General features: G+C 51.3%; 1 protein-coding gene across 9 annotated transcripts in view; it reads right to left on the minus strand.

Moving 5' to 3' along the window:
- Positions 1–2,474: 2,474 nt before the first annotated feature.
- Positions 2,475–26,603, minus strand: part of LOC103638174 (alpha-mannosidase) — a 49,521-nt gene continuing 25,392 nt past the window's right edge. For 8 of the 9 annotated variants that reach the window (XM_008661157.4, XM_008661163.2, XM_020546467.1 and 5 more), the window contains 10 exons: positions 15,686–15,733; positions 15,423–15,542; positions 15,177–15,242; positions 14,915–15,027; positions 14,755–14,839; positions 3,412–3,522; positions 3,236–3,331; positions 3,094–3,141; positions 2,949–3,017; positions 2,475–2,838 (listed from right to left, as the gene is read on the minus strand). In XM_008661157.4, the coding sequence (XP_008659379.1) occupies positions 2,650–2,838; positions 2,949–3,017; positions 3,094–3,141; positions 3,236–3,331; positions 3,412–3,522; positions 14,755–14,839; positions 14,915–15,027; positions 15,177–15,242; positions 15,423–15,542; positions 15,686–15,733 (945 nt within the window). In that variant the 3' untranslated portion in view covers positions 2,475–2,649. The remainder of the gene's footprint in view (positions 2,839–2,948; positions 3,018–3,093; positions 3,142–3,235; positions 3,332–3,411; positions 3,523–14,754; positions 14,840–14,914; positions 15,028–15,176; positions 15,243–15,422; positions 15,543–15,685; positions 15,734–26,603) is intronic. The other variant, XR_004855311.1, reaches the window with a different exon arrangement.

The raw sequence follows: 26,603 nt of genomic DNA on the forward strand, positions 1-26,603 counted from the left end.
ATGTTAACATGGGGTGGTAGTCTTGGCTAAGTTACCTCACCTAGAGGGCCATCAATACTGACGTCGAAACCTTAGCGGGTGGCTTTGTACTAAAGATATTTTGTGATAGCCTTATAGTGGATCCCTAGCCATTCACCTCGACATTGTTTATGGGTCCAATCAACCCAGGCTAGATAGGATACACGGCTTGTGGGTAAAGTTGTACCACCTCTACAGAGTGTAAAACTGATATGACAGCCTTGCTCAAGGTTAAAAGCAACCTGGACCCTAACATGATAATTGAACTTAAAGATGGAAAATAAATCGTGATCCGATGATCTATTAGTGGTTTGCTTAAGTGATTTCACTTAAGTGTTTTTGATATAATCTTATGCCTTTGATTAATCGAGATATTTGGGATACACACTTACAAGTAGTAAGATAGGTGTTGCTAATAAAATATTGACCAACTAAAATGCTTACCGCTTATCCATAGCCTACCTTGTTAACTTGCATTATTTCCCCCACTTGCTGAGCCCTGACCATAAGTGAGCTCACCCTTGCTAATATTTTGATCAGATGGTGATAACGAAGACTTCATAGATGACGTTGATGAGTTTTGAGTCTAACGATGCGCCAGTCACCTTCCTATGGAAGAGTGTCCATGTTTAATTCCGTCGTACTTTGATTATGATACTTGTTAAGGTACTATGATCCAGATGATGCATTGTCTTTGAAATATTACACTTGTGATGTCAACATATGTATGGAAAATGGATCCTGGCCACATATGCTATGCATTCGGTTTTGCCCCCAGAACTGAGTGTGGCCAAGATGCTTGTATGGAAGATGATGGTTGATCTTGTGCTTGTGAAGGCTCTTCGGATTCTTTTAGACACACATTCCTAATGTACATGTTCCTTAGCGCGACGCACGGAGCCTCTTCATCATCTAATTCATCAAGATCAACTTGCTCTACTTGAGAGCTATTAGTCTCATCAAACACAATGTCACAAGAAACTTCAAGTAATTCAGTGGACTTGTTGAATATTCTATATGCCCTTGTGTTTGAGTCATAACCAAGCAAACAGCCTTCTACTGCTTTAGGGTCAAATTTAGAATTTCTACCTCTTTTAATAAGAATAAAACATTTGCTCCCAAAAACTCTAAAATAAGAAACGTTGGGCTTTTTACCAGTGAGGAGTTCATATGATGTTTTCTTGAGGATTCAGTGAAGGTAGAGATGGTTGATGGAGTTGCAGGCGGTGTTAATTGCCTCCGCCTAAAACCGGTCCGGTGTCTTGTACTCATCAAGCATGGTTCTTGCCATATCCAAGAGAGTTCTATTTTTTCTCTCCACAACACCATTTTATTGAGGTGTGTAGGGAGAAGAGAACTCATGCTTGATGTCCTCCTCCTCAAGAAATCCTTCAATTTGAGAGTTCTTGAACTCCGTTTCATTGTCGCTTCTAATCTTCTTGATTCTCAATCCGAACTCATTTTGAGCCCATCTCAAGAATCTCTTTAAGGTCTCTTGGGTTTGAGATTTTTCCTACAAAAAGAATACTCAAGTGAAGCGAGAATAATCATCCACAATTATAAGACAATACTTACTTCCGCCGATGCTTATGTAAGCAATAGATCCATGTGGAATAGCTCAAGCGGTCTCTCGGTCGTCATGATGTTCTTATGTGGATGATGACCTCCAACATGTTTCCCTACTTGACATACGCTACAAATCTTGTCTTCCTCAAAATCAACATTTTTTTAGTCATAAAATGTGTTCCCTTTAGAAGCTTGTGAAGATTATTCATCCCAAATAAGTGGAGTCTTTAACAATGATAATTGAAAGGTAAGGACAAGCTACCACTATCCTTTCTAACACTTAAATAAGTGAAGTCTTTAACAAATTCTTTAACAACTTTCAGTATTTGGATCATAAATACAATTAATAGACAATATATATGGAGAGTTGTATAGAGACGGCTCACTAAGAACTTATCTTTTATATATATTTTAATTAATCTCTAGAGACTCCTTAAGAGATGCTATATTAAATAAGATTATGCATACCTTAATACTGCAGGATTTAAAGTGGTTCTTGCCACGATAAGCAGCGTGAGCCTGTTGCGACGATGCTGGCAGACAGCCACGCATCAGTGTGGAGGTGATGTCATTGCCATGGAGGTGTGGCAGAGGTGAGCGGATTCCATCTACCGCATAAGCCACTTGAAGTTTAAAATAGAGAATAAAACTATAGTAAAATTTAAAATAAAAGATACAAGTAATATGTTGAAAATAATCTAATAGGTGTTACTACTCTCGTTCTCGACTATTTATCGTCGGCTAGTTTCTTTTTAACTAAAATGCAACAAATAAAAAAGAAAGGAGGGAGTAATATTGCTTAATGCAGCCACGTGTGTGCTTTGAGGATATGCAAGCTCACATGGCATCCACCACAGCATGGATATCATGCATTTTGTAAGCCAAGATGCGATCTAATATGAGCAACCATATAATAGAAAACACATGATGTAGATTGTACATACCTTGCGCAAATTTAACGTTCTATTTGGGTATTTCATCTTTTTTTTACAAAAGGAAATAACGATAGCAAGTTCTCCATTTATCATTGTTTTTTCTTTACAATTACAAGCACGGTAAATGCGATTAAAATTTCAGCAAGAAGGTGCGTATCTCCATGGGTCCCAGCGCAACGACCAGAGCACGACAATCAACTGGGCCACCTTTTACCGGGGCAGGACCACTTTCAGCGTCCTCAATAACTCTCCAGTTGAGCTGCTTCATCTCTGACTTCTTTTGATTTGCGGAGAGGTTAGTCTCGGTCAGTTCCTTGATCTGCACATACATTGGCATAGCATCAGTATTTAATTGAAATGAAACGTCCAAGTTCTGATAAAAAAACATTAGAACATCTGAGCCTAAGCTGCAGCAAATTTTCTACTTACAGTTCTCTTTCCAAAGACCTTTTTCAGATCAACCTCTGCTACCTCTGAATATCTCGGGTCCTCGCCAGCCTGCAGATCCGCAAACATTCATCAGTATCAATGCTTAATTATCAAGGAGAAAATTTTAAACAAACTACAAACATACTTGGAAAAGATGGGCCAAGCGGAGTAGTGTGGTACCATCATCAAGATTCTGAAATGTTTAAGACATGCTCCATTAACGAAACTACACAAGTAGTCAGATGCATGGGTAATAGTAATAGGTGGAATGGAGAATGCAGTTACACCTGCAAAGTGACAATCGCAACGTTGTCAGGAAGGCTGTAATTCCCATCCATCATACTATCTTTGGCCACACTGTAGGGTTTTGAGCTTGTCGCATCCTGTAATTAACAAGAAAAATTGTTCACTCCGACAGCATGACAACACACGACAGAAAGGTTCAGAGGGCAAGCAAATGTACCTCATGAGTAAAAGCAAGGAGAAAGGGAGAGTAGACTTGCTGGCCATATGTACGGCGCCAATGAGCTCCATGGCCTAGCTTCTCGACATTGATATAGTAAGTGCCCCTGGCCTGTGGTTTTTTTAGAAAGAATTACAGTAGCTATTAGTAATTGGATAGCAGGATAAAAAAAAAACTCGGCCGGGAGGGAAAGACCGCCCTCCCGATATTCCATATAAGAAGACACCGAAACAATGGTCCCGGCCGAGAAAATCCCCGAACCCTGGCCCCCCATCACTAACGGACCGGCGTCAACTGTCCACTCTGCAACGGCCCAACCGGAGGGTGACGCACAGGACATCGCAACCTGAGAGCGGATGGGCACAACGAGGGGATTTTTTTAACCAAGCCTGAAAATTCGCTCCCGATAGGAATCGAACCCAGGACTTGGAGGTGCTACTCGGAAGTCCTTAACCGCTAACACTGGAGAATATAGAGACGACTTAATGTTGTAACTAATAAACTAGATGATACCCCACGTCGTTGCTGCGGGAATTGATAGCATTGTAGGTCTCTTTAGATACCGCATTGGCACAAGGCAGGTTACTAAGGCTATTCTCAATGGAGGGTTTCACAACAATGATTTCAAGAAGGCCACATCGGTTTTGTGGATAAATGAAACACACACTCTCTTAATGGAGAGTTTCATTTCACTGTTTCATAAGCTAACTACTACAATAAATGCTACTAAGTTTCATGATCATTGTGATATGTATATTTGTAGCCAAGCAATAGTACTATAAAAATGTGAAAAATGAGCCGCGTCGGATCTCCGATGAAACGATATCGATCACAGTGGTCGCTTCACACGATTTCATGTCTTAGAAACGAGTTAGCAGGATGCCATGAAGATGAAATTGGTTCCTTCTCTTCCTCATTATTTCAATGTCATGTCAGCAAAAAATCTGATGTGTCATAATAATTAATACCATGACTTGTATTATAATACCTCATGCCTTTAACCTGGAAAGTTTAGCATAGGGACTAAACTTTAGTCCCTACTTTATTTGGTTCCAAGGACTAAAAGTGTTCAAAATACCTTAAAATGACTTGTAAAAATACCAAAATGGTCATTATCACTCTCCTGCCACTATCCTTCTCCCGTGACAACAGAAATAAATAAGAAACTATCTATGGCACACTGACAAAAAGTGGATTTAGCTTTTAGACCTAGAAATGGTACTATTTGTCAGGAACACACTGAGAAAAGTTGTTCATTATCTGGGGCACAACGCAGTGATAAAAATTTCTGTTTTTGGTAAGACTTTGTCTGCAAGATTTTTCTAAAATGGATTTTTTGTCGTTGTGGTGTACCACTGATATAACCAACGTTTCTCAGTATGTTCCTGATAAATAGTACTCCCTCTGGTGTCCTATTATTTGTTGTTTTGGACAAGGTTCGAGTCATTTTATTGGGTGGTCTTGGTCTTTTTGATTTAAAATTGTTTGGTTAGGCTCTTAGAGTCAGGTGGCTTTGGTTGCAGAAATCAGATCCTGGGAAGCTGTGGGCTGTTTTTCCGCTTCATTTCACAAAGGAAGTGGTTTGCCTATTCAATTCTGCTGTGTATACTGAGATTGGAAATGGATTAAACACACTCTTTTGGACTGATAAATGGCTGCATGGGCACTGCATCCAAGAGCTTGCCCCTGCAGTGTTGCCTCTATTCCTAGGAAGGTTACCAAAAGTAGATTGGTTAAGGATGCCTTGACTAATTTGAGTTGGGTTCAAGATGTTCAGGGAGCTCTTTCCTATGCTTTCTGGTGCAGTTTTTGGATTTGGCTGAGATCTTGGAAGGTACCTTGCTGCAGCCCAATGTGCAAGATTGTCATGTTTGGAGGTTTTCTAGTTCCAGTGATTATTCTTCAAAATCCGCTTACAATGCTATGTTCCATGGCTCGGTGTTTTTCAAGCAGGCTGATCGAATTTGGAAGACATGGGCCCCTAGCAAATGTCTGTTTTTTCTATGGCTTGTGGCTCACAACAAATGTTGGACAGCAGATAGATTGGCTAAGAGAGGATTGACTCAGTCGCTTCTTTGCCCGCTCTGTGATCAACATGTTGAGACTATCAACCATCTGCTGGTGGGCTGCTCCTTTGCGCGTCATTTCTGGTTTGAGTTGCTCAGGCCTTTTGGTTTGCAGGACTTCCTTCCAGGACAAGATATAGATGATTTTGATCACTGGTGGTGTTTCAATAGTGCTCGGTTGGGTGGACTGAGTAAGAAGGGCTTTGACTCCTTGGTTGCTTTAGGCGCTTGGATGTTGTGGAAGCATAGAAATGGTGTTGTCTTCAATGGTTCCCAGCCAAACTTGGTGGTGGCCATTCGGCTGGCCAGGGAGGAAGCTTTCTTGTGGTCTTTGGCTGGGGCTAAGGGTTTTTCTTACCTCCTAGCTCAACGTCGGGTGGTTTAGTTTTTTCTGTTTTAGTGTTGGGGTGTCTGTCAGCTGACAAACGCTCTGTCCCTGCCCCTGCTCCAGATGTTGTTTCTGGCTAGGTGGGGTTCAGTATGTGTGTGTGTTGTACTGTCTGTTCGGGGTCTTTTTCCCCTTTTCTTCTTAATATATTGACGTGCAGCTCTCCTGCGTGTTCGAGAAAAAAAATTATTATTTAGTTTTGAAACCTAATATTTATATGCAATGATTTGTCTTGAAAAATATTTTTATAAAGTATAAAGAATTTATTTGTATTTTAACAAAAAAAACATTGGTCAAAGCTATTTTTGGAGACTGTGCCATTGTCCTAAACGATAAATAATAGAACACCAGAGGGAGTACCATTTCTAGTGTCCAAGAGCTATACGAAACATTTCCGGGCGCACCCTTCCAGCCCCCACGTCGGCGTCTAACCCGGGCCTGACAACCGCCCCCATATTCGGCCACTCCAAGCAGCCTCCCCCTCCCCTTGTTCCCCATGGTGCCAGCCTCCCCAACCGGCGAACGTTCGAAGGCGTAGCGATGGAAACATGCTCCCCCTTCGCCCTGCTCCGTGCTAGATGCCCTGTCTCAGGCCCGGCTACCTTCAAGGACGCTCTTCTATCCATCGTGGCCCATGGTTCGCCCTCAACAGGGGCTGCTCAGGACTCCGGTCAGACTCCTGAACCCAGCGGCAACCCCGACGGCTAGGTGAAGGTAGTTTCCTGACGTACTCGGCGGCAACGTCTTCGTCCCCCACCTCCGTCTCTGGTCGACCTTTGGGGAAGTGATTCAACTGCTTCTCAACATCTCATCGTGCGGTGGCATGTCGTCGTCGCACACGCTGCTTCACCTGTTGGGCGTCGAGGCACCGTTCTTACGTGTGCCCGCGCCACTGGTCGAGGGCGATCATGTGCCTTGAGAGGTTGCGGCATACGCAGGTGTGGCGTCGCATCACCTCGGCAGCACCCCTGCCTCCTCCCTCTCGTGCTGCCACCCTCTACCCCCTGCTCGCTTGTGCCACCAACATGGAGGTTGAGGTCGCACAACAGCTAATGGGCTCGCCGGAGCTCCGAGTCTTCCTCCCCTCCCCCGGTCCGGCGGGACTCGAACGACGACATCAACCCCCTGCATAGGCCTCTCCTCCCCTTGCAGGCTGGGCCTCCCCAAGACCAAGATGCATCATCAAGCGGTCGGTCGGGGTTGCACATATGGAGGATGACCTCCGGCGCGCTCTGTTCGTCTCCATCATCGGCGAGCTTCCCTCTGGTTGCGCCTCGATGATCTCTGATGTGCTCGCTTTGAGATTCAATCTCGAAGATGATGTGCTTGATCTCTGACGTGCCTCGCCGGACAGCCACATCTTGTTCCTCCCCAATGAAGCAATGGTGTCGCTTGTCTAGGAGGCCAGCCATTCATCACGCCTTCCCTGTGTTTGCTCATCCCACGTTGGTCACGCCATGGCCTTGCTACGGCCTACGGATGGCAGCTCCTTATCTCGTTGCATGGACATTGAACTGCTTGGTCTCCCAACGCATGTGTGGGAGTTGGAGACTGCTGAGCAACTCCTCAATGACCACGGTTTGGTGATGGGTCTTCATCCTGACACAGAAGACTGTTGGGGCGAAGGCGAAGACGCTACCCTTCGCTCGATGCTTTCGCCAATCTCGCTGCACCAACGGAGGCGAAACGACCGGCGGGTACCACCCTTCATCCACTACACTGCAAGACGAAGGCCTACGACGAGGTCGCCCCGTCCCGCGTCCTCGTCCAACCCGGAGGCCCACGGGGAATTCGGCCCGTTGTAACAGGCCCCGCGTGGCTAAGTGTGTTACGGGCTCGATTTGTAATGGATTTTCTGTAATGACAGTCTGTAACCCCACTTTATGGGAATATTCCGGGGATACCCTAGGCGCCTGAGGGCACATGCGTCCTTACTCCAAACGTTGGGCACTCAGGCACCTATAAATACCCCTGTACAGTGCCCTTGAGAGGCTGGATTAACAGAGCAATTGCCATCTCGAGCTAAAACCTTGTTTGCATTCCTCTTACTCCCCCGTTGGATCATCTTGCCCAGGAGAGCAAGTTCCAACAAAGACCTTTGGGACCTCGTCTCATTCAAGTTGTCTGCTTGGTGCGATCGCCCCGAGAACATTCCTTCTATCATGGACCTTCACGTCGTCGAGCCACTATCACTTCGCAGGGAGAGCCACCGGAGATTTGCACCCTCCACTACCCCAGTACGATCGAGGGTTAAAAATAGATTTGAGTAGTTGGTGATGCAGCGTGGGAGGAATCTACTTGGTGGGGGAACTTGGAGTACTCTTGAGGGAGATAAGGTGTTTGCTTCATACTTATCCAACAGAGTGAGTCACTGAATCAGATCTAGATTCTTGAACGAACTGGTGCAATTTCCAATGGCCTCAATTCTTACATCTTCGATGAGCACTAATAGTTGAGAAAGAACATGCCAATTCATATCTGTTACTAAATATATGCTTGTTATTTATTTTACCCGACAATGATTTGAAACTAATACGTGCCTTTTTTCCCCTCTTCTCCCTTTCCGTTTCTTAACGTTTTATTTTCATGTTGCTGCTGGAATCCATCTAAGAGATGTCTCCTTTTTTAATCTCCATTCTTGGTTGCTATGTTGGATGACCAGGTATGTAGTCCGCCTTCTTGATAATATTGTTGTTTGTTCGCGTTCCTTTGTGCTTCCGACAACACATTGCACTACATGGTACTTAGAATTCATTTTATTGTGCTAAGTTTTAAACACTGCATTTATCAAAGCATAAGACATTGATATAAACCAAATGGTAACGTAAACTATGCAATATGTGAATACAGGGTTGCGACATTTACTATATATGTAAATTTATATTAGTTGTACTGTCACATTTACATGCAACAACTTTCATGTTCTACTCTATGTATTTCAAGCCTCCATCTCCAATCTATATCATGTATTCGGTACATTCTCATTGCACGCAAGGCGTGCACACTTTACTAGTCTTTGTAAAGTTTGGTTGAAAGTTCAGAAATGGGACTGAGATTTATTTATATTTAGGGTTAGTTTGGGAACTTCATTTTTCTAAGGAATTTCCATTTTTCCAAGGGAAAATAAACTAATTTCTCTTTGGAAAATGAAAATCCCTTAGGAAAATGGGGTTCCTAAACTAGCCCTTATTGTCCGTTGTGCCCACTAGCAGTTCTGAACGGTGTTTTTTTGGCGCTTCCAAGCCTTATGGCTTTGTTTTTTAATCGGACTATCAGATCTATATCATCTACAGGTGATAGAGACCGGGCAATAGTTCTCTTGTCTAAAAGATTCTACGTCCATAGCAACCTAACCCAACATGTACTTTCGTACACATGTGTTTCCCTTTTCCCCACTGTTAGACTACCCGTCTAGGGTTTGTGTTATTCCCTGTGTAATGACCGTTATACCCCTGTGTAATGGGCCTTGGCCCAGCTACTCTCTCTATTTAATATCACTCCCAACCCCTGATTAGGGTATGGGTTCAGTTTCCAACATGGTATCAGAGACCTACGTTTAGGGTTTCTCTGTTTTTTTTCCACCAGCAGCCACAACCGCCGTGGGGGGTTTCCCTCACCCCCTGCAGCCGCCGCCGGCCCCTGCCGCCGGAATCCCTCCCGCCGTCGGCCCCTAGCCGCCGGTCCTCCCTCCCTCCCTGCCCGACGCGCCGCCAGCAGGCCTAGCCGCGCCGCCAGCTGGCCCAGCGCCCCTTTCTTCCCCGCCGCCGGCCCCTGCCGCCGGAATCCCTCCCGCCGTCGGCCCCCAGCCGCCGGTCCTCCCTCCCTGCCCGCCGCGCCGCCAGCAGGCTCAGCGCCGCCGCGCCGTCAACTTCGACGCTCCTGCGTCCACGACCGTGCCCAGGCCGCCTGGACCCAGCAGCGTCCGCGCCTGGCCGCCTGGTCCCAGCCGTGACCCCGCCCCGGCCGCCAGGACCCCGCCGCGACCGCGCCCGGTCGCTGCCGCGCCGCCAGCCGCTCGGGCACATCCCGCCCAGGCCTCCTCTCCGTCCAGCCGCCCCTGCTGCCCGGACGCAGAGCCCACCGCATCTCCGTCCAGCCGCCCCTGCTGCTTCATCGCTCGATGGACACCGCCACCGCCGCCACCACTGCGGCAGGATCCAACGTCGGGGTCACCACAGGCCCTGGCACGCACCTCCCCATCGCCCCTGCTGCACTCAGCAGCGAATACTGCCGCCAGATGAAGGGCCTCGCTGACTCTCTCCGCGATCTCGGCGAGCCAGTTGCCGATCGTACCTTGGTGCTGAACCTCCTGCGTGGCCTCAGCCCCCGCTACGGCCACCTGAAGGCTCTCATCAAGAGGAGCGTACCCTTCCCCACCTTCCACGCCGTGCGGAACGAGCTTCTCCTCGAGGAGCTCACCATGGCGAATGAGGCACACACTCCTGCCTCGGCCCTCTACAGCGCTCCTACCAGTGGTCAGCCACCTTCAGGGGGCCAGACCACCCGTCCTCCGTCGACCGGGGCTCCCACCCGCCCCCCACCTGCCGTCCCGGCGGCCCCTCGTCCGACTTCCACGACCGACGGGGGTCGTCGCTCCCGCAAGGGCGGCCGTGGGAGCGGCGGCTCCTCTCGTGGTGGTCCCTCCGGCCGGGGTGGCGGCCACGCGTGGCCGTCCTTCTACAACCCCTGGACCGGGACCATCGCCATGTGGCCGGGCCAGGCACCGAGTACCCCCCGTCCTCCGGCGCCCGCCCTCCTGACTACACCTCACTACGGCGCACCTCCTTATGGTGTTCCCGTCGTGCCCCAGGCTCCGCCCGCGCTCCTGCCCCCGGGGACCCACACCTCGACGCCTTGGTCCCCGCCGGCTGGTGGTTGGGACAGCACCTCCCTCGCTGCTGCTTTCAGCACCATGGCGATGACCCCACCCCCCTCCGACTGGGTGATCGACTCCGGTGCCTCGTACCACACCACCCCCACGGCAGGCACGCTCTCTCGCTCTCATCCTCCACTCCCCTCTCACCCATCCTCGATCGTCGTTGGAAACGGTTCCACTCTGCCAGTCACCTCAGTAGGTGCCTCGGTTCTTCCTGGGCCGTTTTACCTCAACGATGTTCTCGTAGCTCCCCACATCACCCACAATCTTCTTTCTGTTCGTCGATTCACTACTGACAACTCCTGTTCCATTGAGTTTGACCCCTCTGGTTTTTCTGTGAAGGATCTGGCCACCAGGACCCTTCTCGCCCGCTGTGACAGCTCGGGGCCTCTCTACACGCTCCAGCCCTCCACCGCCGGCGTGTCTCCACCTCCTGCCTTGGTCTCCACCACCTCCTCCACCACATGGCATCGACGTCTCGGCCATCCTGGACCCGACGTCATGACCAAGATTACCAGTAGTCTCGATCTTTCATGTAGTAGGGGACATTTTGAGGGTCTCTGTCATGCTTGTCAGTTAGGCCGACATACTCGTCTCCCATTTACTACTTCTTCTTCTCGGGCTGAGCAGGCTTTTGATCTGGTTCATTGTGACCTTTGGACCTCCCCTGTACTCAGTCTTTCTGGTTATAAATATTATCTGGTGATTTTGGATGATTTTTCCCATTTTCTCTGGACCTTCCCGCTTCGGTTGAAGTCGGACACTTTCGCCACCCTCACACACTTCTTCACCTGGGTATCCACTCAGTTTCGTCGCCCGGTCCGTGCTCTGCAGTGTGACAATGGCCGCGAGTTCGATAACAACGCCTCTCGCTCCTTCTTCCTCACTCATGGCGTCCAGTTGCGTCTCTCGTGCCCCTACACTTCTGCCCAGAACGGCCGAGCCGAACGCATGATCCGCACCACCACTAATATGCTCCGCTGTCTCCTCTTCCAGGCGTCTCTCCCTGCCAGCTACTGGGCAGAGGCCCTGCATACTGCCACCCACCTCCTCAACCGTCTTCCCTCGAAGGCGGTCCGCCACCCTACCCCCCACTTCGCCCTTTACGGCACAGCCCCTTCCTATGACCACCTTCGCGTGTTCGGCTGTGCCTGCTACCCTAACACTTCCGCTACCGCTCCACATAAGCTTTCTCCTCGCTCCACCCGCTGTCTATTCCTTGGCTACTCCCCTGACCACAAGGGGTACCGGTGTCTGGACCTCACCTCCCACCGCATCATCATCTCTCGACATGTCGTCTTTGACGAAGATGTGTTTCCCCTTGCTGGCTCCACCCCACCCACCGATCTTGACTCCCTCCTCGAGTCCGATCCGATTCCTCCCCCACCTTCGGCTCCCCGTCTTGCGTCGTTACCTGCTCCTCGTGCGGCCCCCACGACCTCTTCCGCGCCACGCGCGGCCCCGTCGACCCCGCCTGCGCCACGCGCGGCCCCGTCGACCCCGCCTGCGCCACGCGCGGCCCCGTCGACCCCACCTGCGCCACGCGCGGCCCCGTCGGTCCTGCCTGCACCACGCACGGCCCCGTCGACCCCGCCTGCGCCACGCGCGGCCCCGTCGACTCCGGCTCGATTCGCCAACCCCGCCCTCGTCTACCATCGCCGCGGCCACGCCACTACCTCGGCACCCCCCGACGCGTGCCCATCGACGAGCGCGGCCCGCTTCGCCGACCCCGCCGTCGTCTATCACCGCCGTGAGCCGGCCCCTCCAGCCGCTCCCGACGTTCCGGTGGCTCACTCCGAGTCATCCGTATACCACCCGGTCGCCATCCATCGCGACCCCGGGTATGTCCACCCGATGGTGACTCGACGCGCTGCTGGCGTTCTCCGCCCCGTCGACCGGCTCATCCTGGCAGCCGCTACGACCAGCACTCCACCCGACGCTTCCCCGGTACCCTCCTCCGTTCGCACTGCCCTCGCCGACCCTCACTGGCGTCGCGCTATGGAGGAGGAGTACGCGGCCCTCCTGGCCAACCACACTTGGGACCTGGTGCCGCGTCCACCAGGCACCAACGTGGTCACCGGCAAGTGGCTATTTCGCCACAAGCTGACCTCAGACGGCTCCCTCGACCGCTACAAGGCCCGTTGGGTCCTTCGGGGCTTCACCCAGCGCCCCGGAGTGGACTACGACGAGACCTTCAGCCCTGTCGTCAAGTTCGCCACTGTTCGCGCCGTCCTCTCCCTCGCCCTCTCCCGCAACTGGGCGATCCATCAGCTCGATGTCAAGAATGCCTTCCTCCATGGCACTCTGACGGAGACTGTCTACTGCAGCCAGCCCACCGGCTTCGTCGACGCTGACCGTCCGGACCTGGTTTGCCGGCTGAACCGATCCCTGTACGGCCTCAAGCAGGCGCCACGGGCTTGGTACAACCGCTTCGCCTCCTACCTGGCCTATGTCGGCTTCGTCGAGGCCAAGTCGGACACGTCCCTGTTCATCTACCGGCGCGGCGACGACACCGTCTACCTCCTGCTCTACGTCGACGACATTGTGCTCACGGCATCCACCGCCGACCTCCTTCACCGCACGATCGTCGCCCTTCAGCGGGAGTTCGCGATGAAGGACCTGGGGCCCCTCCACCACTTCCTCGGCGTCACCGCCGAACGTCGGCCTCAGGGTCTCTTCCTCCACCAGCGCCAGTACGCCATCGACATCCTGGAGCGGGCTGGCATGTCTGACTGCAAGCCCTGCACCACGCCTGTCGACACTCAGGCGAAGCTCTCTGAGGACGACGGGCCTCCGGTCGCCGACGCGACGTCCTACCGGAGCCTCACCGGCGCGCTCCAGTACCTCACGTTCTCCAGGCCCGACATCGCTTACGCCGTCCAGCAGGTGTGCCTGCACATGCACACTCCGCGGGAGCCCCATCTCACTGCGCTCAAGCGGATTCTACGCTACCTCCGCGGCTCCCTCGACTACGGCCTCCTACTCCGCCCATCCCCGACGTCGGAGCTCGTGGTCTACACCGACGCTGACTGGGCTGGCTGTCCCGACACGCGCCGGTCCACCTCCGGCTACGCCGTCTTCCTGGGCGCCAACCTCGTCTCTTGGGCCGCCAAGAGGCAGCCCGTCGTCTCTCGCTCTAGCGCTGAGGCCGAGTACCGTGCCGTGGCCAACGGCGTGGCCGAGGCCTCCTGGCTGCGCCAGCTCCTCCACGAGCTTCACAGTCCCCTCCAGCGCGCCACCCTCGTCTACTGCGACAACGTCAGCGCGGTATACCTCTCCACCAACCCCGTGCAGCATCAGCGCACGAAGCATGTGGAGATCGACCTGCACTTCGTCCGCGAGCGTGTCGCTGCCGGTGACGTCCGCGTTCTCAGCGTCCCCACCACGCTTCAGTTCGCCGACATCTTCACCAAGGGGTTACCGTCGAGTGTCTTTTTAGACTTCCGATCCAGTCTCAACATCTGTACAGGATAGAGTTGTGACTGCGGGGGGGTGTTAGACTACCCGTCTAGGGTTTGTGTTATTCCCTGTGTAATGACCGTTATACCCCTGTGTAATGGGCCTTGGCCCAGCTACTCTCTCTATTTAATATCACTCCCAACCCCTGATTAGGGTATGGGTTCAGTTTCCAACACCCACCATCTGCTCTAGGAAAGAAAAGCAATACATGGAGGCTCTCAGCATCAGTTGAGAAGGTTCTAGTCAATCGACACCCTTTGTTGTCGTAGAGCTTGGGCAGGACGCCGTCAGTGTGATGTCAATATACAGGAAAGCATGTACCTGATTGGCCATGCACCAGGGGCGAGGAGTCGTGAGGGGAGAGAGCGAGCATTGTGCAATGTGAGAGGTCGTTTTATAATGTGTTGCGGCTGCTTGGCTCACTATATGTGAACGTGTGTGGATCATTTGCGAATGGACAGAGTACTACGAGCGAGGTAATGTGGCTGGCTGAGAAGCCAGCAAAACCTGCTACTGGGGGTCTTCTATCTAGGTACAGTAGAGTAGGTGTGTACCGTTAGCCCTTGGCAATCTTGATCCACACAAACCACTTCATCAAGTGGCTCCGCGACACCTCTGCCATCATCTTTAAGCAAACGCCTGAAATCAGCAACATTTGTGGTCAGAGAGAGTTTATGTGTGCAAGGGATCCAAACAGGCCGTGTTAGCCAATACCTGTGTAGCATAATCTCTAGCTGACCATCCTGAATGCTGGATGCTCCGGCAGCACGGTCCACAAGGACAGATAGTTCATATTTCTCATCTACTATGTACACTCCGAGATTAACCTGGACAGCCAACATGGCAAAAAATATTTAACAAGGAGAACAGGTTGCTTTGATGCGATGTTATTACTCTGTTCACTATGTACCACACATACGTACAGTAACATCAATTTGCAAGTGACGTCACTCTGTTTACGTGAGCTTTCACTTACCGGGTAGTAATTTCCTGCAACTGGTTGAGTCACTTGAAGGTTCCAATCCTCCCTGTAGTTTCTCACCTGCAAATGAATATCACAGTGAATCTGATGCAGGTAGAACGAAACAAGACAAATACTTCAGATGGGCTCCCACATTTGCCTAAAAGCTGGGAATGATCTAGTTAACATTATACTAATGGTGTGATTTTTAAAGAAATAATAATAGCAAATATCTAAAGTTTGTACATTATATATCATTACCCTTTTGAGGAAATCCCTTCCATTGGAATCTGTATAAAATGTACTGTTTGTACTCATATTTGCTGTCAACTGTGTGATAACCTCCTTTCCTACGTCATCGTCAACAGGGATTGGCCCAATCTGTGACAAACCAGAGCAACCAATATAGTAAATTTGATTTTGAATAATATATAGATATCCCAAAATATGCTGCATCACAGTAGTATTATATTGTCCAGAAGTACCGAACACAGCTTTTAGCAAAGCCAAAAGTTGTTACTAACCGTGTATTCAACTTCAGCATGCTCCTTGTTCTTGTAGAGTCGTGTAATCTATATAGAAAAATATTGATCACAAGTTTGTTGCTGAAGTGCTGGTATAAATCTTCTTTTTTTTCTCGAATGCGCAGGAGAACTGCGCACCATTAAATTAAGAAGAAAGAAGGTCCCAGAGACCAAAACTGCAAGAGTTACAAGGCCCCATTAAGGAAGCCAAAAACACAGAAAAAGAAAAGGATCCATGATCGAAATTAAGAATCTACCACTATTAACTGATAGCAGCACTAAGAATTTGGGAGACGGCTGAAAGTAAGACAAGACCTTTAGTCCCAGCCATCTCCCACATCTTGCACTCATCCCTTGCTAGTCTAAGAACAACAGCCAAGTTGGGGGCCAAATTGTCGAAGACGCATCTATTCCTGTGATTCCAAATCATCCAGGCTCCCAAGATGACTAGAGAATTAAGACCTTGCTCCATTAAACCACGTGTAGCACCACTAACTTGTTCCCACCATGCCATAAAGTAGGTCATACATAGATTGTAAGAATGTTAAGTGTTTGTTGTATTGCATAGGAGATGTGGTACATATATATAGACTAAGAACTCAGAACCCTAACCTAATGGACCGGCAGCTCAACAATAGTGTCGGCCCACACACACAGAGAACACATACTGTCTAGCATCCCCCTGTAGTCGCAACGGGGGCACCGCACACGATGACACTGGAGTAGAAGCCAAAGGTAGGAGCCGACGGGTTGAAATCCCCCTGCAGTAGCAGCGTCGTGAGGGTGAGAATGTTGCGGTTGGAGTAGAGATCGGTGTGCACTCCAAGAAGACGATACCCCTAGATGCCGAGGTAGCCGAAGTCGAGGTGGTCGTGGTCGGGAGACACGCAGCAGTAGCCTGTTCGGGAGGGGTCGACGTTCGAGCTGTTAAGGCCCATATTACTGTTTATATATATCCTACAATCCTAGGAGGACCTGGTTACCATTCATCCTGTGAGATAAGTAACATGGTAACAAAGTAGGTTAGGGTTAGAGTTAATCCCACCCTCTGATCCCACCCGTTTTTCCGTCGCCCGCCTCCATCACGAGTGTCATTGCGCCTCCATCCCAGGCGTAGTTGCACCTCCATCCCATGCGCCGCCGTCGGTCGTCTTCCCAGGCGCTGTCGTGCCTCCTCCATCCCAGGCGCCGCCGCTGGTCGTCTTCATCCCGGCCGTCACGTCCCCATCCCAGGTGCCATCCTGGTGTCGTGTTCTTTCCTTCGGCGGCCTAGTCCTGGGAGCCAACGCCCGCGACTACGTCGACCTCGACCTGGGATCAGGAGCCAGTGCCTGTGTTCGCCTCAACCTCGACCTAGGACTGGGAGTCAGTGGCTCAGTGCCCCTGTCCACCTCCACATAGGACTGGTCACTCCCCTGCCCAGCGCCCACGTCCGCCTCCACCTGGGAACCGCTTGCCCAGTCGCGGGCCCTCTCCAGGCCGCCCTCTATTCCTACCTTCAGGCCACCTTCAAGTTGCACTGGATCTACTGTCAGCTGCTATTGTTTCCTGGTCAGAAGCTGGTTTGTGCCTGTGATCCGTTTTGCTATTAAGGTTCTTCTATTCTGCCAGTTTGTTGTAGTTCATTTTTTGTAGAAGTACAATATGTCAATCGATACTATTGTCGTCAATATTGTGCTTAATGTTCATAATTATCCGGAATGGGCTTTTTGTGTTCAGACCGCACTACGGGGTCATGGATTACTTTTCCACCTGACCGATGATGCAATTATCCTCGATCAGCGCAATTCTGCTGAAATCAAAACATGGCAGATTAATGATGGAAAGGTGATGGCTTCCATGGTGAACAGTACTAAACCATCTATGATTATGAGCTTATCCAAATTTACAACTGCTGTTAGAGTACTCGCTTAGAGTTTTGGGGTTAGCCCCTTGTAACTTCTGTCACACTCTTGTGTAATGGGCCAGGCCCAACATCTATCAATATATACAGTCCCTACCCTAGTTAGAGTTAAGGGGGTTCATTCTCCAACTTGCCAGCTCGGCCGTCACTCTCGCCTTCCCTTCTCCACCTCCACCTCTCCTGTCCTCAGCCTCTCTGGTTACAAATACTATCTGGTCGTTCTGGACGATTTATCTCATTTTCTCTGGACTTTCCCACTTCGGCTGAAGTCCGACACATCCACCACCCTCACCCACTTCTTCGCCTGGGTCTCCACCCAGTTCCGTCGCCCAGTCTGTGCCCTCCAGTGTGATAATGGTCGTGATTTCGATAACAATGCCTCCCGCTCTTTCTTTCTCACCCACGGCATCCAGTTGCGTCACTCGTGCCCCTACACCTCTTCCCAGAACGGTCGGGCCGAACGCATCATTCACACCACTACCAATATGATCTGCTGCCTCCTCTTTCAGGCGTCTCTCCCTGCCAGCTACTGGGCATAGGCCCTGAACACCGCCACCCATCTCCTCAACCGCCTCGCCTCGAAGGAGGTGCGCCATCCCACTCCCTACTTTGCCCTGTATGGCACCACCCCCTCCTACGACCACCTTCACGTGTTCGGTTGTGCCTGCTATCCCAACACTTCCGCCACTTCCACCCATAAGCTAGCACCCCGCTCCACTGCTGCCTCTTCTTGGGCTACTGCTCCGACCACAAGGGGTACCGCTGCCTTGACCTCGTCTCCCACTGCATACTCATCTCTCGTCACGTTGTTTTTGATGAAGATGACTTTCCCCTTGCTGGCTCCTCTCCACCCTCCGATCTCGACTCTCTTCTTGAGTCTGTTCCCGTTCCCCCTCCTCCCCAGGCGCCTCACCTTGCGCCGTTGCCTGCGCCTCGCGGAGCTTCGACGCCTCCGAAAGTGCATCTTCCAGTACCTCGCGCGACCCCGCCTGCGCCTCGCGCGGCTCCGACGCCTCCGCTCGCGCTCCTACCCGCGCCATGCGCGGCCTCGACGCCTCTGTGCATACCTCTTCCCGCAACTCATGCGGCCTCATCGACCACGCCCGCGCCACGTGCGGCACCGTCGATCATGCCAGCGCCATGCGCGGCCCCGTCGATCGCGCCTGCGCCCCGCTCGGCCCCGCCGACGCGCGCAACACAGTTCGCCGATCCCGCCCTCGTCTACCACCATCGTAGGCATGCCACTACCTCGGCTACCATGGACCCGGGGCCGTCGACGAGCATGGCTCGCTTTGCTGACCCCGCAGTCGTCTATCACCGTCGCGAGCCGACCACACCCTCGGCCCCCGTCGTCTCGGCGGCCCGTTCTGAGCCGCCTGTGTACCACCCTGTTGCCATACACCGCGACCTCGGGCACGTCCACTCGATGGTGACACGGCGCGCCGCCAACGTTCTTCGCTCCGTCGACCGACTGATTCTGGCCGCCGATACGACGACTACTCTAGACGCCTCCCCTATCCCCTCCTCCGTCCGCACCGCCCTCGTTGACCCACACTGGCGTCGGGCTATGGAAGAGGAGTATGCAGCCCTGCTGGCCAACCACACCTGGGACCTGGTGCCGCGTCCACCCGACAACAATGTGATCACTTGCAAGTGGCTCTTTCGCCACAAGCTGACTTCGGACGGCTCCCTCGACCGCTACAAGGCCCGGTGGGTCCTTCGGGGCTTCACTCAGCGTCCCGGAGTGGACTATGATGAGACATTCAGCCCCGTTATCAAGTTCGCCACCGCCCGCGCCGTCCTCTCCCTCGCCCTCTCCCGGAACTGGGTGATCCATCAGCTCGACGTCAAGAATGCCTTCCTCCATGGCACTCTGACGGAGACTATCTACTGCAGCCAGCCCACCGGCTTCTTTGACGCCGCTCACCCGGACCTGGTCTGCCGGCTGAACCGCTCCCTCTACGGCCTCAAGCAGGCGCCGCGGGACTGGTACAGCCGCTTCGCCATCTACTTGGCCTCCCTCGGATTTGTCGAGGCCAAGTCGGATACGTCTCTCTTCATATACCGGCAGGGCGAGGACACTGTTTACCTCCTGCTCTACGTCGACGACATTGTGCTCACGGCATCCAATGTCGCCCCCCTTCAGCGCACAATCGTCGCCCTCCAGCGGGAGTTCGCGATGAAGAAGCTGGGGCCCCTCCACCACTTCCTCGGTATCAACGCCGAGCGCCGGCCTCAGGGTATCTTCCTCCACCAGCGCCAGTACGCCATCGACATCCTGGAGCGGGCTGGCATGTCCGACTGCAAGCCCTGCTACACACCTGTCGACACTCAGGCAAAGCTCTCTGAGGACGACGGACCCCCGGTCGTTGACGCGACGTCTTACCGGAGCCTCACCGGCGTGCTCCAGTACCTCACCTTCTCCAGGCCCGACATCGCCTACGTCGTCCAGCAGGTGTGTCTGCATATGCACACCCCGCGGAAGCCTCATCTCACTGCTCTCAAGCGGATCCTGCGCTACCTCCGCGGCTCCCTCGACTACGGCCTTCTCCTCCGACCCTCCCCGACGTCGAAGCTCGTGGTCTACACCGACGCTGACTGGGCTGGCTATCCAGACACGCGTCGTTCCACTTCCGGCTATGCCGTGTTCTTGGGCGCCAACCTCGTCTCCTGGTCTGCCAAGCGACAGCACGTCGTCTCCCGCTCCAGCGCGGAGGCCGAGTACCGCGTTGTAGCTAATGGCGTGGCAGAGGTCTCTTGGCTACATCATCTTCTCCACGAGCTCCACAGCCCCCTCCAGCGCGTCGCCCTCGTCTACTACGATAACGTCACCGCGGTCTACCTCTCCACCAATCCCGTGCAGCATCAGCGCACGAAGCACGTGGAGATCAACCTGCACTTTGTTTGCGAGCAGGTCGCCGCCGGTGACATCCGGGTTCTCAACGTCCCCACTACTCTGCAGTTCGCCGACATCTTCACCAAGGGACTGTCATCAAGTGCCTTCGCCGACTTTCGATCCAGTCTCAACATCTGCACAGGATAGAGTTGAGATTGCGGGGGGGTGTTAGAGTACCCGCCTAGAGTTTTGGGGTTAGCCCCTTGTAACTTCTGTCACACCCTTGTGTGATGGGCCAGGCCCAACATCTATCAATATATACCAATCCCTACCCTAGTTAGGGTTAAGGGGGTTCATTCTCCAACTACTGCTAAAGCTATCTGGTCACATTTGAAGGATTGCTTCGTTCAGGACAGCGGTGCTCTCTTACACTCTCATGCAGCAGACTCGTATTATTGAGCAGAATGATATGTCTCTCTTACACTCTCGGGCTGCGCTGGGGCGTTTGGTCTGTGTTTGTGGAGACCTTTTAGGTGATCATCTTGTTTAGTTGTGGTCAGGTGGCCTTTTTTCTTTTTTTTCTTTTCTTCTTTTTTTGTGTTTGTAATTGGTCTATTTTGGACCCTCCTTCCTTTCTTAATTCAATGATACGCAGCTCTCCAGCGTGTTCGTGAAAAAACATGTCTATTGATGAGTACTATTCAGTCTTTGATCGAGTAATGAGTGCATTGATCTCTATGGTGCCTGCTTGTACTGCTGATCCATGTCCAGCTCATACATTTATTGAGAAATTCTTTACCTACAGATTTGTTATGGGCATTAGAGCTGAGTTTGACTCTCTTCGTGCACAACTGCTTCATAGTTCTGACACTATTACCATGACTAAGGTGTTGTCTGAATTACTTGCTGAAGAGACTCGCCTTAAGTCCTTGTCTTTTACTAATGTGCACTCTCACAGTGTGTTGGTTCTTGGTTGCTGCTCAGAAGGATAAGAGTTCCTCTTTATCGCCCTGTGAGCATTGCCACAAGACCAGTCATCGCTCTGAGAATTGCTTTGTTAAGTTCCCGGAGAAGTTGGCTGACTTTTGTGCCCGTCGTAGTGCTCGTACTCGTGGTACAAGACCACCGCCTAGAGGCTCCATGCCTGTCACTATTCCTAATATTTTCTATCTCTGAGCTATCTATGGACCTTCTTTCAGTAGGACAAATTACATACCACAATTGCTTTGTTGGATTTGATGACTCATCTTCTTTTGTACAAGATCTTCGCATAGGGGAAGTGATTGGGACTGGCCGTCGCCGTAGAGCTGCTCCTCGCCTCTACATCTTGGACACCTTGTGCCTTCCGTCATCCACTACATATCCGCTCGTGTGCTTTCTGCTGCGTCTTTTGCCATGGTTTTTAAAGCGGTAAGGCGGTCCAAGGCGTTGGACCACCGCCTAGACGCTTAGGCGGCGCCTAGGCGAGGTAGGTGGGCAAGGCGCCTAGGCGTTAGACCACCGCTCGGACGCCTAGGCAACGCCTTAAGAACAGTGCTTTTGCCAAATGGCATCACCGTCTTGGTCATTTGTGTGGGTCTGGTTTGTCTACTCTAATAAAGTCAGGTCGCTTAGATGATACTTATGTTGAGTCTGGTTTTCATTGTAAGGGTTGTCACCTTGGAAAACAAATATAACTTCCATATTTTACTAGTGATTCTCACTCTGTTAGACCCTTTGATTTGATTCACTCTTATGTTTGGGGACCTGCACCTCTTGCTTCAAAAGGTGGCCATAAATATTATGTGATTTTTATTGATGATCATTCTCGTTATACTTGGCTTTACTTTATGAAACACTGCTCTGAGTTGATATCTATTTATAAATCCTTTGCCCGCATGATTCGCACCTAGTTTTCTTCTCCTATTAAAAATTTTCGTTCTGATTCTGGTGGCGAATATTTATTTGATAATTTTCCCCTGTTATTGACCTAAGAGTGTACTCTTGCTCGGCTTTCTTCTCCTGGTGCTCATGCACAAAATGGTGTGGCTGAACGAAAACACTGTCATGTCATAGAAACTGCATGCACCCTTTTGATATCTTCTTTTGTTCCTTCACATTTTTGGGGTGAAGTTGTTTCTACTGCGGTTTATCTCATCAATAGAAAATCGTCATCCAAACTCTCTGGCAAAACACCTGGTGAACTCATTTTTGGGACTCCTCCACGATATGACCATCTTCGAGTTTTGGATGTACGTGTTATGTCTTGTTAGCACCTCGTGAGTGGACTAAATTGACTGCTCAATCTGTTGAGTGTGTTTTTCTTGGATACAACCTTGAACATAAAGGCTATCGGTGTTATGATCCGTCTTATCGTCGCAGTCGCATTTCACGAGATGTGAGCTTTAATGAAAATCAACCCTTCTTTTACAACTCAGCCACTCATTCTTCATCCCTTAGTGACAGGGAACGTGGAACGATGGCGCGTTCCGCGTTCCGGGAACTTCGTCCCGAAACGAGGAACGGGAACGATGGGGAACATTCCAAGAAACGCTAGCGGAACGTCGTATACCTAAGATAGGAACACTTACCTTGAGGAGGCCGCGCCGCCGCGCTGCCGTCGTCCGGCCGCCGCGCTGGGAGTGGGACGCGCTGGGATGATGCGCCGCCCGACCGCCGGACGTTGTGTCGCGCTGGGAAGAGGATAGCCGCGTGGAAGAGGAAGGGGAAGAGGAAGGGGAAAAGGAAGGGAAGAGGATTCGACTGGACTGGGTGACTGACCGTTCGCGACTTCGCGCAGTGGGGAAGACGAAGACGAATCGCGCGCCGCGGCGTTGCAGGCCGCCCGTGGAAGAGGAATCAAGCGCCGCGTCGTTGCAGTCCGCCCGTGGAAGAGGAATCGAGCGCCGCGTCGCCCGTGGAAGAGGAACCGCGCCGCCGCGTTGCAGTGGGTCGCAGGGAGCCGCGTAGGAAGAGGAATAGCGGCGCGTTGCAGTGGGTTAGAGAAGAGGAAGGGATAGCGGCGCGGCGGAGCCGCGTACTGGCTGGTGGCTGGTCCGCTGTTATTTAAATAATCCACAGAGCCAAGCACAACTCAAACTCAAAGTATCAAAGACTCAAACTTCAAAGTTCCATTACAATCGTTCCCTAACTTCGTTCCGAAATCGTTGGGAACACGTTCCACGCATCGAATGAACGTCGATCAGCTGTATACCCCTCAACGTTCCATGTTGCTTTAACAGACGTACCACGTTCCTCGTTCCCGTTCCTCGTTCCCAACGTTCCGGGAACCTTGTCACTAAGCTTCATCCTTTTCCACGAAGTCCACTTCTTTCCTGAGTCTTCCTCCCATTTCTAATCCTTCATCTGTTTCATCATCAACCTTTGTAGCCACGCCCGATGTCCTCATTCCTATCGCACCTCCTTCCACTTTCATGCTTTCTTACTCTTCTAAACCACCTGTCACCCAGACTTGCACTCATCGTCCTCGCTCTACTTCCCCGGCTAGTCCTGAACTACTGATGATGATCCTGTTGCTGATACTTGTACTAACGGTGATGAATCTCATGTTGTTCTTGATCAGGGATATCGTCTTCGTGATCATGCCACCATTGCACCTCCAGATCATTATGGGTTTTCATGTGCTGGTGCAGTCATTACTAAACCATCCTCTTATAAAGAGGCTTCTGGTATACCTGAGTGGCAGCTTGCTATGATTGAGGAATTGACTGCCCTTCATCGCACAGGTACCTGGGATATCGTTCCTTTACCCTATGGTGTCGTACCTATCACATGTTAATGGGTCTTCAAGGTTAAAACTAAATCTGATGTATCTATTGAGCGTTATAAGGCTCGTCTTATGGCCAGAGATTTTCAGCAGATTCAGGGCATTGACTATGATGAGACTTTTGCACTAGTGGCACATATGACTATTGTTCGCACTTTACTTGTTGTAGCCTCATCTTCCTAGACTTTCTCAGATGGATGTCAAAAAATGCTTTTCTTCGCGGTGACTTGCATAAAGTCTACATGCATCCACCTTCTAGGGTGGATGCTCCCTCAGGGCATGTTTGTCGTCTCTGTCGTGCCTTATATGCTCTGAAACAGGCTCCTCGTGCTTGGTTTGAGAGATTTGTTTTTGTAATCAAGTTTGCTGGTTTTTCTTCCAGTGATCATGACCCTGCATTATTCATTTATATCTCTCCATGAGGACACTTTGCTCTTATTGTATGTTGATGACATGTTGATTACAGGTGATGATCCAGACCATATCTCTTAGGCCAAGGAATATCTTAGCAAGGAATTTCAGATGTCTGACTTGGGTTCACTTAGTTATTTTTTGGGCATTGAGGTATTGCAGACTCAAAAAGGTATTTATGTTTCTCAGTCCAAGTACATACAAGATCTTGATCGTTCTTATAAGATCTTGATAGTTCTAGCCTTACCGATACTCGCACTTTTGCCACGCCAATGGATCTTCATTTAACACTTCGTTCGACTGATGAGACACCTTTGGAGAATCCATTTCGATATCAATATATTGTTGATAGCCTAGTGTATCTTACTATTACCAGGCCTGACATTGCTCACGCAGTTCATATTTTCAGTCAGTTTGTTTGTGCACCTACTTCTGTTCATTATGGTCATTTACTTCGTGTGTTGAGATACTTAAGAGGGACAAGATCAAGATGTTTACTTTATGCTTCCAATAGCCAACTTCGTCTTCATGCTTACTCTGACGCTACTTGGGCAAGTTATCCCATAGACCGTCCATCCATTATAGGGTATTGTATCCTCTTTGGATCATCTCCTATTGCTTGGAAATCCAAAAGACAAGTTGATGTATCTAGATCTAGTACTGAAGGAGAACTTTGTGTGCTTTCCACTACTACTGCTGAGATAATTTGGCTCCGATGGCTCTTGGCTGATCTAGGTGTTTGTTGTGACACTCCTACACCTCTTCTCTGTGACAACAGTGGAGCTATACAAATTTGCCATGATCCAGTGAAGCGTGAACTTACAAAACACATTGGTGTTGATGTATCATTCACTCGGTCTCATTGTCATCAGAAGACCATTGATCTTCAATATGTGCCCTCAGAAGCACAACTTGTTGATTTCTTCACAAAAGCACAGACCAGGGCACAACATCAATTTCATTTAATCAAACTCAATGCTTCGGATCCTCAACCTCCACCTTGAGTTTCACAAGGGGTGTTAAGGCCCATATTACTGTTTCTATATATCCTACAGTCCTAGGAGGACCTGGTTACCATTCATCATGTGAGTTATGTAACACGAGCCTCAACGATCAGCGGGGCGACGCAAAAGGGACAGCACCAGCCCCGTGGACCATCTTGCTTCTTTTCGCGTCCAGTTGTCAAGGAGCCCAGCCAAGGAGGTCGACGACAACGCACGCGCCTGCGCCGGTCAGGGTGGTCGTGCCCGCGACAGAAAAGAGGGGGTACCAACGGATCTGGCCGGGAAGGCCATGGCAGCGACAGATCCAGCCATGAAGACGGCAATCCAACCAAAGGGACAACGGATCTAGCCGTGAAGGTCGAGGCAGTGGTGGATCTGGCCAGGAAAGCCGCAGCAGCGACGGATCCTGCTGTGGAGGCGACGAAGAAGGGGTGGACGGTGAGGCGGGTCCAACCGGACAGGGCCTGTGACGAGCTTGGCTAGCCTGGGAGGGGTTTAACGTCGGCGGCGGGAGAAGCTCGAAGGGGAGGGGGGCGCTGATGGGCGTCAGCGCAGGCAATTAGGAGGTGGCCAGCGCGACGATGAGGGGCTACACGAGCGGAGATGCCAACGCAGGGGAGAGGCGCGCAGGGCAACCACACCGGGTAAGAGGTGGCCGACGCTTGGACCTACAGGGGGGAGCCATGGGAGAGGGGGCGCCTGCTCCTTTCCTGCGTTTGGGACAAAGAGAGGGGGAGGGGTGCAGCTGCCACCATGGATGGCAAGGTTGCAGGTCCTGGCGACGCACTTCATGGCGGTGAGGTGAGAAGCTCGGAGGGGGCGCACCCATGGCGAGGTGCTGGAGCAGTGAGAGGGCACGTTGTCCATGGAGGGGAGCAGGGACGGCCAGTCTAGCGACCACCATGGCCAAGGCTTGAGGAAAGCGCTGGGTGGAGAGGGTCGGTGAGCTGCACCCAGGCGGCCGGAGCGAGGGAGGGGGCCCGCGGCCGCGCCACATG

Source organism: Zea mays, chromosome 1 (assembly GCF_902167145.1).
Source record: "Zea mays cultivar B73 chromosome 1, Zm-B73-REFERENCE-NAM-5.0, whole genome shotgun sequence".
NCBI lineage: Eukaryota > Viridiplantae > Streptophyta > Magnoliopsida > Poales > Poaceae > Zea > Zea mays.